At 37.5% G+C, this 13,695-nt stretch overlaps 2 protein-coding genes across 2 annotated transcripts; both read right to left on the bottom strand.

Annotated features, from left to right (window-relative positions):
• Positions 1-756: 756 nt before the first annotated feature.
• Positions 757-2,544, bottom strand: LOC113329617. The gene is made up of 2 exons (XM_026576473.1): positions 1,380-2,544; positions 757-1,295 (listed from the first exon to the last, which is right to left on the bottom strand). Exons 1-2 carry the CDS (start codon positions 2,542-2,544, stop codon positions 757-759), a joined length of 1,704 nt encoding a protein of 567 aa, XP_026432258.1.
• A 2,491-nt stretch (positions 2,545-5,035) lies between these two features.
• LOC113329544 (legumin B-like) lies at positions 5,036-7,195 on the bottom strand. The gene is made up of 4 exons (XM_026576402.1): positions 6,856-7,195; positions 6,501-6,760; positions 5,535-5,999; positions 5,036-5,437 (listed from the first exon to the last, which is right to left on the bottom strand). Exons 1-4 carry the CDS (start codon positions 7,193-7,195, stop codon positions 5,036-5,038), a joined length of 1,467 nt encoding a protein of 488 aa, XP_026432187.1.
• Between the last annotated feature and the right edge of the window lie 6,500 nt (positions 7,196-13,695).

The following is a 13,695-nucleotide window of genomic DNA, read 5'->3' as shown; positions in this document are numbered from 1 at the left end:
AAGGTACGCTCCAGAATCCCCGGGCACTCTTGACTCAACCGTGTACCTCGGGGCCCTGATCGAGTTTCTGCACTCCTTGGGAGAGACTTTCTTACCTTAGTCTCTCAATCTAAGTTTATTATCTTAGACTGAAAATTTAAGGTACCTCTCCCGGATGGGCATTTTCGTTTATTCTCACCCCAAATCTCCATAACTCAAGTTCCAGGTCGGTGTTGCTTTCCTTTGAGTTATGCTTTCTAGGTTTCTCCGACTATGACGTGCGATAGGTCTTACTTTTCTGCCTCTTGCATGTATGCGAACAGGTTGCACGCCATATTCTGATTCCTAGTCTATCTGATAATAAATATCATTTATGTTGCCTTATTTTGAGGTCTTATTTAAAGATTTAACTATTTCTTTTTTGTTTGACGTAATATCACTACATGAAATTTGAATTTTTCATTCCATATTTCCAATATTTGAGTTTTCACAACTCTAATACAAAGATTTTTTATTGTTTTTGTTTCGCATAAAGAAAAGCATGTGCATTCCTCATACTACTCTTTTTCTCTCCTTAACCTTGCAAATGTTTTGCAGAATATTAGTTCTCTATGCGAGATTCTTAGTATCCTTTGTTTTTGTCTTGAAAATAGAACTCCTGCCTCTGCATGCTTCCTTCTTCTATAGAAGCAATATGTCTGATTCGCTTAGCACTGTTATTCGCAGAAGATTCTGCTTCAGTATTCTGCTTATTTGTTTAGAATTAACTTCTCATCTTTAATTTCTACAAAAGTTTGTGCATTCCTCAACTTTATATACTGCCTTTAGTATTAACTTGTCAGCTCTTTGACTCTCTGCAATACACTGTTTCCAATTCCTTTGCTTACTTTCTCCTTCTTCGCACTTATCAATGTCGATTTCTTGACAATTCCTACTTTCAAATATATCTCCTCTGATTATTCCAATGCCATTAGGCAAAGTGAACTTTATGCATTGATGAAATGTCGATGCCACCCCCAATATACTGTGCAACCATGGTCTACCAATTAAAGCATTATAAGGTGATTCGACATCCACTACACAGAAAACAATGTCCGTTGATAGGTTCTGTAGGCGAATTCCCTTCGTCACTTCTCCTTTTGGCTTGTTTGCAGCTCCATTAAATCCATAAATTTTGTATGTTGAAGGAATTAACTCGTCATCTCTTCCACCCATAATTTTGTATGTGTGATAGAAAAGGATATCAACAGAACTCCCAATATCTATTAGTATTCTATTCATAGCCCATGTATTTGTTTCATCCTCTTCATCATCCTCTACTTTCAGATTTGGATTAATTCCTAATTTTACCACCAATGGACATTCATGTGATTCTCCTCCGCCTGGTGTTTCTTCCGCACTGAATGAGATAACTTTTTTTTGCCACTCTTTTAATGGTGATACTTTCACAAGATTCAGGTTCTCTTTGCCTTCAACATCTCTCGTATACACCCGACTTAAGATATTATCATGGAAATCTTCTATATTCTTGAATGAATGTATAATCGAATTACAATACAAGTTCTTTGATTTCGCACCTACTTCAACTATATGCACATTCTTTCCATTATCCGCTCCATACTCATTTCCCCTTCGTGGTGGTGGTGGCAAATTCTTTGGTTGTGCTAAGAAATGATTCAACTTTTCCTGTTCAATCATCCTTAATATGATTTTCCTTACATTTCTGCAGTTACTTGTTGTGTGACCGTGAAATCTATGATATACACAAAATTCTTTACTCCTCCTCCCTGGTGGTGGTTCGTCTCCAGTATTATCTGGTTCTGGAATATCTTCCATTAGGATGGCAGCTTCCCATATCTTATCCACTGTGGTATTCAACTTTGGCAAATTTATCTGCTCCCACACTATTTTTCTAGTTTTTTTATTATAGTGTGTTTGTGGACCTCCAGAACTTCCTGGTTGAATCGTATCAGTACCTCCGCGATTTTGATGTTGCTTTTCAAACTCTGTTTGATCTGCACTACCCATGGCTACCCGTTTTTCTTCCATGTCTGCAACATTCCTTCCTTTATTCCCTTGCGATGTACTCACAAAAGTATTTGTCAATCTTGGAAGTAAACTTGCATTTCCACCCTTCGCATCTGGTATTCCAACTGGGTACGACTCCATATATCTTTGTTTCTCTTCAAGTGCTATGTACTCTTCTTGAAATTCGCGCAATTCTGACATTGTTATCGTATCCTTTATCTGAAAGATTTGTGTATACAATAAATCTGTAGCAAAGAGAGCATTGATAAATGCAAGAATAAGTTGTTGCTCATCTACTCTTCTTCCAATTTCGCTACACATGGTTCTCCAGCGTGTTGTTGGATGACGCAAAGTCTCATTTGTTCTTCTGCGAAGTCCGAATGCTGTCTCAATCCCAGGTCTTGACATATTATTGCTGATGTATTGTCCTAAAAAGACGTTCTGTAAATGGTGAAATGACCCAATTGATTCTACTAGTATCCCTTCAAACCATTTCAAAGCTTCTCCCACCAAGCTCGCAGCAAAATATTTACACATGACTGCATCATTATTTTCCCATTGCAATAGAGATCGGGTGTAGGATTTCACATGTTGTATTTCACAAGCACTTCCATCAAATATACTAGTAAACACTAGTAAGTTGCACTTGGACAGTATTGCTGGCCTTTGGATTTGTCTTGTAAAAGGAGTTTTTCCAGCTTCTTCTACTGCTTCTTCTACTGCTTCTTCTACTGCTTCTTCTAATTGTCTCCTTCCACCATTTCTTCGTGTAGCCATCATTTCTCTTAATTCTGCCATTTATCTTAAAATTTCTTCACTTAAGGTTTGATCTAAATCTTCTCGCATTGGTATTTTTAATCTTGCTTTCCTCAGTCTATTCTCATGGTTATTCTGACATACTGCGTCTTGTATTTCGCATTCTTCAGCTTCTTCTCTTCTTCTCCTTCGCCTTTCTCTCTCAATGTTCATATCATTATGCACTCTAGAATGCCTCTCTTCTTCATCTCTTATTTGTTATGTATCATCCATGCGATAACGTTCGCGTCGTATTAATCTATTGTCATGATTGTTTTGACGTAACGCTTCCTGCAATTCTCTCTTTTCAATTTCTTCTCTTCTTCTCTGTCTATTTATTTCATCTCTCGCACGTGTAATCTCCTCTTCACTCTCATACTGATTCCTCACCATTTCTCTTCCATGTAACATCATCTTCCTGTTGTCTTGGATCATCTTCATCTCTTTCAAGATTATGATGTGTGCGACGAAGAATCTCACGTGGATGTTCATATCGTTTAGTTCCTCGATCTTGAATTGTACATTTGCTCTCCTGTTAATCCTATGAATTGTTATTTCCTTGCGAATTTTCTTCAATAACTTCCATGCGATGTCTTTCCCTATCATTTTCACGGTTAGATTGACTTTGTTTTGATGAACTTCTGCTTGACCTTGATCTTGACCTTGTAGCACTTCTTGATCACTGTTCATGTAACCTAAGATTTTCTTCTCTCAGATCATTATTTTGACGAGTCAAATTCGCACGCTCTTCGTCATCTCTTCTCCGTTCTGCAGTCAATATTTGTCTAAGTTCTGCAATTGTCATATCTTCTTCATTTCCATCAATCCTTCCTGGTATTCCAGTCCTTTGTGTTTCTTCTCCAGTAGAACTTGTTTGCGAAGTATGAACACTCACTCTATCATAATTAATATCATTGTTCCTCTCTTGTTCGGGCTGAGGTTCATGTTGGAGTTCATTTTCTTGAGTTTCTTCTATTCTTTCCTCTTGGTGATCAAGATTTCTAATTCTTCTTCTTTCTGCCGATTCTATTGCTCATTCTAGCCGTTGTTCCTTGCTCAACAGTAGATCTGATTCTCACCATCTTTAATTTCAAAGAATTAAAAGTTTTCTCCACAATTTTCAGATCTTACTTTTTCCAAGATTCAATGGATTTACTAACATGATTTGTCACAGGTTTAATCCATGTTTCTAGCACCAAAAATGTAGTTACAAGTTTCCTCACAACCACATTCCACTATAACTATAATCAATATTAGGTAATCATCATTAAACTCTTCATTGATTATCAAGACTTAAGTCGGTTTACAAGATGGATACAAGTATTACAACAATCTTACTTGCTCCTAGATTTACTTTCTCTCTCCTGATTTCTTATCTAACACTCACTAAAAGAATTCTTCCACAAGTAATAACCTCTCTTCTTTATATAAGATCTTACATAGTGGATGACAGCTAAGAGATCCTTTATTTTCGGAATCTCTATGCGATACACTCGCTCATGTACAATCACTCGTTCTCGCACAGACTACACTTCGCACAGATCTTCATACTTTACTCGTGACTTTGCTGACATCATCTGGTGCGTCATCTCAACCTTGTTGTGTGCGATCTCCCTCGTTTAAGTTATATAGTCTTCACTTCGCATGCTTACTAACATGTGCGATATTTCACTCCTACCCAATTTGTATATATGTTCTCCTCAAAGTGATTATTGTGTTTTGATTCTTGCTGTACAGCTAGGGTTTTCTCAAATAAGGTGCTCTTATTTTACCGGGTTGCCATTATCTTATTATTATGGGCTTTTAACAACGGGCCATGTTTTGCGAGAGCAGCAATGCCTTTACCCTGTGTCAAAGACTCTGCAGCAACACCATTCCCATCTCCAGATATACGCACACTCAGATGCACGAGGGACATTTAGCATGACACTCGTTAGAAAGGAATTTCTTTTTCAACTTTAGTTGACGTAAACTTTTAGGTCATAGCCATGGTTTGAGAACCCACGGAAAAAATCATTCCAGTGCATATTTCAGATACTGACAAATTCTTATCTCATGCATATAAGCCGGTAAAAAGATGGTGAAGAAAAATTATTTCATTATCAGTCTTACCAGTTATTATGACATCATGACTCGTAGAAGTTAAACCAACTTCAGTCTTATGAAGATCAGACTTATTACTACTAACTCGTTACAGAAGGCACTCATACATGCATTATATATATATATATGCTTAAGCAGAAGCCCTGGTCTGAGACTGAGACCTAGATCCTGGAGTAAGTATCATTGTTTCCTCCATTCTGTTATTCTTCAACCTCTGTGCTTCTTCTCTTGAGATTTGGTAAGCATTCATCAACACACTTACGGGCATTGCTCTTAACACGGAAGTCTTACCGACCAATGGACTTGTCATAGCGTTGTCGTTAGTCTTGAATGATACCCATTCAAATCCTTCATTTCCAGCCTGTTTAACCACGGCGAAGTTCTGAGGAACAACCAACATTTGACCTTGGTTTAGTTGGCCGTTGAAAACTTGGCGACCTTGGCTACCTACAATTTGACACCTACAACTTCCTCTGGTGACGTACATCACGCTGTGGGCGTTCAAGTTCCAGTGTGGTGCAAGTAGAGCGTTCTGCACTCACAACATCATGCATTTTGTGAGACAAAAGTTACTTATGTTATGGTAAATATTTTGATTGCTAATGAAATCTTTTAAGAAATGTTCTTACCTGGTAAAGAACTCCTCTCTCAGCACTCATTTGGATGTAGTTAAGGATGGGTAACTTCTGGCTGTTGAGGGAAGTGATTCTTCCACCTTTTTCTGAGTAAATATCAGCTCTTGTTGGATTGGCAATGTTCTGCTTGAATCTCATGCTGCACATTGTTTCCTCTAACCCGTTTGTGGTCCTGTAACGTTGCTCTCGTTCCTCCTCCTCTTCTCCTTGTTGTGGCCTTACCACTCGAAGCCCACCTTCAACAAAGACAATGTTACCTCTCTGGTCATTTTGTCCTTGTAGTTTCCTTGCTGTCTCGGTGCTAACTCCAAAAGCCTCGGCCAAAGTTTCGACATTGAAGCCACTGAAGATGTTGTTTTCTGGGACATCTTGTTGACCTCTTACCTGTTGACGTTGTTGTTGTTGTCTTTGTTGATATGAGCTAGTTTGTGTTTGCTGGCTTCCGGCTATTTGAAATCTCTGCATATATATCACATGTATAGTTGGCTATTGTTCGTATTATGAAAATATAATTATGAACTGCTAGAGGAATGCACGTGTATTAGATTCGGAAAATGGGTCATTTGTCCAAATTTTTTTAAATTATGGTTCAAATGGAAGAGTAAAAATTAGTATGGGTGAAATTGACAAAAAAAATAGCAAGTATGAAACTGGATTCATCGCGGCTTAAATTTAAAAAATAGTAAAGATGAAACTGGATGCATCCTGATATAAATTAAAAATAAGAAAAAATATTTGAAAATGGGTAGGATGAAACTGGTTACATCCTGGCTATTTTTATATTTTTGTCCATTTGAACAATATCTTTTTAATTTTTGTCTATTTAAACAGTATCAAAATGTACGAGTCTTTTTCACCCAGGAATTGTTGATTTTGGTCTTTTTAACCAATTTTGTGTATTAGATATCTGTGACATAATTCATTGCTAACAAGTCAAAAAGGATTGATCAATTCATTTACCCTGAGGTTGCGATCCAGCTGGTTAGCGTTGCTGCTTGTGTCGTGAACAACGATAGCGACAAGTGGAGTCTCACCCTCATTGTAGCACCAATGAGAAACTCCTGCAGGCAAAGCCAAAACATCACCTTGTTTGATGCTACGCACCTTCTGATGTTGATCTCTAGATCTCTGTTGCTGGCTTCCTCTTAGTTGCTGAGACTGTTGAATTGAGTGAAAAGTTTCAGGACAGCCAGGGATAAGGGCTCCGGTCAATCCCCTACCTGGAATTGTAAGTGCATGAGTATATTGTAGCGTTTAGGTAATTCTTCTTACAAATTACATGAAATAAAATCCGAAGAGTAACAAGGGAACATACCTTCAACAATGTAGGCAAGTCTAGGGGCATTTGCAAAAGAAGGCAAGAGAAGTCCTCTAGGTTGGATAATATATCGAGTAACAGCAACACCAGCACACTCGAATTGTTCATTATTCTGATCCCAAAACTCAACAACACCAGCTTCGGACTCAACACGACGGTTAGGTTCTTGAGCATTTAAGTTTTCAATTCGACATTCACTTTGACCTTGATAATGGCGTGACTGTTGCTGTTGTTGCTGTGTTTGCCATCCTCCACCTTGTTGTTCTATCTGACCTAAACAACCATTCAACACGAAAAGAAAGCAAAAACCAAGACAAACTAAAGATGAAGACTTCATCATTAACAAGCTAGGATTAATTTATTGAAGGGGGGTTTTCTAAGGAATGAGATGACTTATCAACTGGTGTTTGTTGACATTTATAGGAGAGAAAAGGGATTAAGGGTGTGACACATTTCATTTTGTTGGTGAAAGATTCTTCCTTTTTCACGCCATATTGCAATTTGCATGGCTCTGTACCGACCATTGTATCAACAACTGTGTGATAAGACATGGACCTCTGAAATTCAGTTAGAAGAAGACAAAAATCGTGTGGTGACAAAAATTATATGGTGTACCAACCATACTCTTATCATTCTGAAAGAATAGTTCCTCCAGCATGCTGCACGCCCAGCTCATGGCCGGGCCAAATCATAGTGCTCTGCTTTTCGGGTGATCATGAACAACATTTAAAGTTCATGATCAAAATCGATCACAATATTTTGTACCGAAATGGCCGAGTCACAGAGCAAATACCAATTTTGGGGCGTTTGTGGGCATTTAATTCTGGGGATGTGACCAGCTTAGGTTAGCCCAGTTCGTCTGGGGCTTGACTTTGACTCTCGTATTTATTTTTTTTGAAAATTACTTATATTGAAAAAAAAAAGATTACATACGGGTATCTAAAATGTTGGTTTCCCTTATCTCATCCAGAGGATTTGAGATATTGGTGTCTACCAACATAATGTTAACTCCATTTTGTAAGCTAGAAAAGTTAGCAGAATTAGGAAAACAAACATCAGATAGTAAAGCAGAATTTAAAAAATGTGGCATCAGCACCCATTGTTGTTTATGAATTTCTTGCGTACGCGCTTCTTTTGCCAAAGTGTCTGCCACTTCATTGCCCTTCCTGTTCTTAAACATGAAACCCAAAAAATTTTCACATGTCTTTAAAATCTTCACAGCTTCAGATACTATGGCTTTGTTTCTCCAAAAGATGTTGCTCTGTTTGTCCTGATCATAAAGGATGAGCCTCTGACAATCACCTTCCACTGAGAAGTTCTTTAGGTCCATTCTTTTTGCCCAGTTTGTTGTTTCCAGCATACTCAGAGCCTCTGCTTCTTCTGCTGTGGAGGCCCTGAAAGTCCCACCTGTGGCTTGGATTGTACCACCTGTATCATCTCTCAGGATTATACCATATCCAGCAGGAGTAGAAGAATCAAACCAAGAAGCATCAAAGTTTATTTTGAGTTGGTTTTCTTGGGGTTTTGACCATCTACTAGCATTTATATCAATATGACTATGTAACACAAAAGTGGTATTATTTATAACTCCCTGTTTTAATTGTCTCAGAGGAGACCAAAAAGCCAAGTGTCTCTGAACAGCAAGAGATAGTTGAATGCTTGTAGTTGATTTGGATTGAAAGATTCGTAGACATCTTTCTTTCCAAATCAACCAACATTTAGTTGCCAGGATTTCTATCTCAGAGTTTTCATATATACCTGCTATCCAGTTAGAATACATTTGTGCAGAAGAGTAATCTAAATTACTACTATGATTTATACCCACCACAGGAGGCAGCAAAGCCACAGATTTAGCATAAGGGCATTCAAAAAACAAGTGCTTTAAAGATTCACATTCATGATCACAGAAAATGCATTTTATATCTATGTCATCCATATGTTCACTCAGTTTTTTCCTAACAGGTAAGGCATTATGAATACACTTCCATAAGAAATTTTTTATTCTTTGCGATACATTCAACTTCCAAAAAGATTTCCAAAAAACAGTTATATCAGTATTAATGGAAGCCAAAGAAGGATTTTTCAGTTTTCTGTACATTGATTTAACCGTAAAATTTCCATCATTTGTAAGCAGCCAACGTAATCTGTCTTGTTTCAACGTACCATTCAAATTTGTGAAAATTCTAATTCCTAGAATCTTATCAGCAATTTCCGAAGTAAAGTTGCTTTTAACTTTCGTAACATTCCACTTTTTAGTATTTGAGTCTAACAACTCAGATACAAGTGTTAAGAGATTGTATTTATTACCACAGTATGATATTAGGTTTTGTTCCATACCTGGTATCCAAATGTCAGTCCAAATGTTGATAGACTTACCGTCGCCTACCTCCCAGCAGCTGAATTTGTGGATTAGAGAAACCCCCTACATAATGCATCCCCACATCCACGAAGCCTTGTAATGTTTTTTGGCATAGAAAATAGTTGAGGTTTTAACATATTTGTTCTTAAGAACAGTGCCTAATAGAGTATTCTTCTGTGTTGCTATCCTCCAAGCTAGTTTAGCGATCATTGCCTTATTCATTTTATTTGCTTCCTTCAAGCCTAGACCACCTACTTCGACTGGTTCACACATAAAGCCCCAACTGATTGGATAGTAACCCTTAGAGTTTTTTTGTTTTCCCCACCAAAAGTCCCTTTGGACAACATCTATTTTGTCAGTGATTTTTATAGGCAAAGAAAAACAGCCCATTTGGTATATGGGCAAGCTAGATAAAGCAGAATTAATAAGGACTTTTTTACTTGCTTGAACCAAGGTTGTGCCGTTCCAATTTTGAGCTCTGTTTTCCATATTGGTGACAATCTTATCAAAAGTCTTGATTTTTGATCTATCAATAAATAAAGGAGCTCCTAAGTAGGAATCTGTAATGCTAATTTTCTTAATCTTCATTAGTCTAATCATAATCCTTTGAAATTTTGAGTGAATTCTTTTGCTAAAGAAAATGCCTGACTTAGAAAAATTTATGAGCTGACCAGATGCATTACTAAATTGATTTATGATATTTAATAGATTTTTACAACTCACTAGACTAGCTTTAGAGAACAACAAACAGTCATCTGCAAAGAGAAGATGAGAGATTGGGATACTATGCCTAGAAATTTTTATACCAATTATATGCTTGGTTTTTTCTTTTGAAGAAAGAAGCCTAGAGAACACATCCATACATATTAGAAAAAGGTAAGGAGATAGTGGATCTCCTTGCCTTAATCCTCTTGTAGGGGTGAAAAACTCACCTGGTGAGCCATTAAGAAGCACTGCAATTGATGCAGTATACACACACTGATGGATTAAACCACACCACTCCTTAATGAATCCAAAAGCAGAAAGGGTTTGAAGTAAAAAGTTCCAATTGACCCTGTCAAAAGCCTTGGACATGTCAATCTTAATGCCTAAACCTCCATGTTTCGTTTTCATTTTCTTTATTGAGTGAACCACTTCATGGGACACTACAATGTTATCTGCAATTTTCCTAGAAGACAAGAAGGCCGACTGGAAAGGGGAAATCATCTTTTCTAAGTGAAGTTTCAACCTATTAGCTATTAGTTTAGAAAGAATTTTATATGGGGTATTGCTCAGTCCTATTGGTCTGAAGTCACTAGGGGATTTAGGTTGTTTGATTTTAGGGATTAAGAAGAGAAAAGTCTCGTTTAACTGTGGGTTAATTTTTTTTGAGACAAAAACATTTTGGATTAAAGCAACAATTTGGTTCCCGACTAGAGCCCAGTTATGCTTGAAGAAACTCACCAGGAAACCGTCTGGTCCAGGAGATTTATTAGATTTCATGGATTTAACTACCATCCAAACTTCGTCTGAAGTTGGGATTCTTAATAAATCCGCATTATCCTGGTCAGAAATGACTTTAGGAATGAGATTCATTAAAACTTGGTCAGGCACTGTAGGGGAGACAGTAAAAATGGTTTCAAAATGCATTTTCAATTCCTCGGCAATTTGAGGTTTTTGTTTCAAAATTTCCCCGTTTTGATTTAAAAGACAATCTATCTGGTTCCGTTTTCTTCTTTTTAAAGTTTTCAAATGAAAATACTTTGTATTTCTTTTTCCAAGATTAACAAAGTTTTCTCTTGACAATTGTTTGGCGATTTCCTCTTGAGTATCATAAAGATTTTCTAGCTCTAAGAGTTTCTGATTCAGATGTTTCTGTTTATTATGAACTCTATTAGACGACTGAATTGAATCAATGCTTTGAAGGAGTTTTTTAATCTTTTTTTCAGGGACTCCGAAAACATTCTTCCGCCAAGACGTGAGGTTTTCACCTAAGATTTTTAGGTTATTAAGCACAACGTCAGTCACATTCAGTAAAGAAGGATTCCAAGTTTGTGCAATTAACTGCATACAAGAGTTTTCTTTAAGCCAAGTATCAAAAAATTTAAAAGGGTAGATTTGGCTGAGAGCCGAGAAGGGGAAGAGATCTAACCTAATTGGTCTATGATCAGACCCGAAACACGGGAGATCAGTTAAAGAAGAGTCAGGGAAATGCGAGATCCAATCATCATTTGTATAGGCTTTGTCTAGCCTTTCCTGAATGTTTTTATTGGCCTCTCTATGATTATTCCATGTGTAAAAGTTCCCCTGAAAGCCTATGTATGAGAGTCCGGCCCTTTGAAGAAGCCTTTTGAAAGGCTCCGCTTCCAAACTATTGAAGGGTAAGCCCCCCAATTTTTCGGAAGGACTTAGAACTTGGTTGTAATCACCTATTACAATCCAAGTCATACCAGAGTGAGCTATTCTAGACGATATATCTTCTAGAAATGCCCAAGATTCTAGTTTCCTAGGTTTATAAGGGTTTCCGTAGAAAGCTGTTAATAGCCAGAAATTGTCGAAGAAATTTGTTTTGATTAAAACATTTAACATGTTTTTGTTAGAATGCACAATTTCGAAATGAAAACCGTCGACCCATGCCAAAGCAAGACCGCCTGCTTTACCAATAGGGTCCACAAAGTAACTATTAGGGAAATCAGACAACAATTTTTTAGATAGTGTCTCTGAGACTTAGTCTCAGACAAAAATAAAATTTCAGGTTTTTCAGTTTTTATTATATGTTCTAGATGATGCCTAGTTTTTTTTGAACCACACCCTTGTGTATTCCAAGCTACAATTTTCATTGTTTTAACTACAGAGACCTAAAGCAGGAAGAGACCAGATACCCTAATTGAGATCTAAAGTAAAACTAGAACCAACAATCCAGAACTAATATTAATCTACACAACTCAGATTTCACAGAAAAAGCAAATTTGAATAGCAAGGGATGAAAGGGAAAAGACAGGGATAAATATATATTTGTGCAGCAATTTATTTAGAACATTCTACAGCAAGGTCAATTAAAGCAGCAAGCAAAACACGTTATCAAAATTAGGTACAGGGCACTGATATTGCGAAAGATTGAGTTCAGAAAAAGTAACTGAGCCCCCTGATTTCCTTCATCAGCAGCCTTCATTATGGATACAATTTGCTCTTCAATAGGGAAAGATACTGGTAACGAAAATGCAGATTCTTCTAGGAAAGATCCATACTGATTAAACTCGTTTTGACTCGAATTAACTTCTACATTTAAAACAGGAGGAGGAGGAGGAAGAGGGGGGGAAGGATTGATATGGTCGGAGAAAAGACCATCTGAAGCTAACAAAATATCAGACTCAGAAGAAACATTAGAAGAAGAAAATTCACTTGAAGAGGACGAGAAAGTGATTATGAATGCAGGTTTCACAGGAAGTTCTAACAAATTATCAGACTCAGAGGAATCACTTGAAGAAGAAAGTTCACTTGAAGAAGACGAGAACGTGATTAAGAATGCAGGTTTCACCGGAAGATCATTTTCCGGAGTGAAAAAAGATTATTAGAGAGATGCGGTGATGTCAGATCTACAATCGCCGGAGCACCAGCTGAGGATTCACCCAAACAGAAATTTGAGTTCTTCACTAAATCCCCTAAAAGTCCATCTGACCTAGTTTTGAAATCCCAATCTGAAATGTCATTGTAGTCGGGTAAGGGAGAAAAACTAGGGGTTATGGGTGGAAGGTCCGAAAAAGGTCTTTTACCCAGATTTGATGGATATTCATCCATAACCGAATCCGACCCACTTAAAGGAAAAAAAAGACCGTCTGACTCACCTTCCTCTTCTCCCATTGCAGATGAGTCAGAGTCAGGTCCATATAATTGATCGAGAAAATCATCAGCATCAAAGAAATCAAAATCCATAATATCGTCTAGAACAGAAGACGGCGAAAGAAAAGCTGGAGAGCTCAAAGTTTCGTCAGAAAAACCTGCCAAATCAATTTCCTCATCTAAAAGCACCTTAAACTCATCTTCCCATCTTTGAGATTCATCATCTATATCTATGTAGGGAGAGATGTCATAGATCCCTTCTAACATACGATTCTCTAGAATAGCGCAGTTTGATTGCACATGACCCAATCTGTTACAAGTTAGGCAGATGCGATGGGGAAGATTCATATAGACAAAGTGAATCACAGATTCCATATTTGACCCAACTTTGGCTCTAACAGAGCTAAGAAGTTGTCTCTCAATGTTAAGTTCTACCTTCACAAAAACAGGGTCTCCAGGTTCAGGGATAGCATTTGGGGGATAGATTTCAGAAACCCTTCCAATCTTTTTACAAATCCTAGCTATAATGCAGTCATGGTAATGAAAGTTCTGGAGGTTTAGGAGTTGGACCCAAACTGAGATGTATTTTAATGCGTCTCTTTCTATTAGACCATCAGAGAATATGGGACACAAAGGAAAAGCATCCCCATATACCTGCC

Source organism: Papaver somniferum, unplaced genomic scaffold (assembly GCF_003573695.1).
Source record: "Papaver somniferum cultivar HN1 unplaced genomic scaffold, ASM357369v1 unplaced-scaffold_117, whole genome shotgun sequence".
In the NCBI taxonomy this organism is placed as follows: Eukaryota; Viridiplantae; Streptophyta; class Magnoliopsida; order Ranunculales; family Papaveraceae; genus Papaver; species Papaver somniferum.
This window is presented reverse-complemented; position numbering and strand designations above follow the sequence as displayed.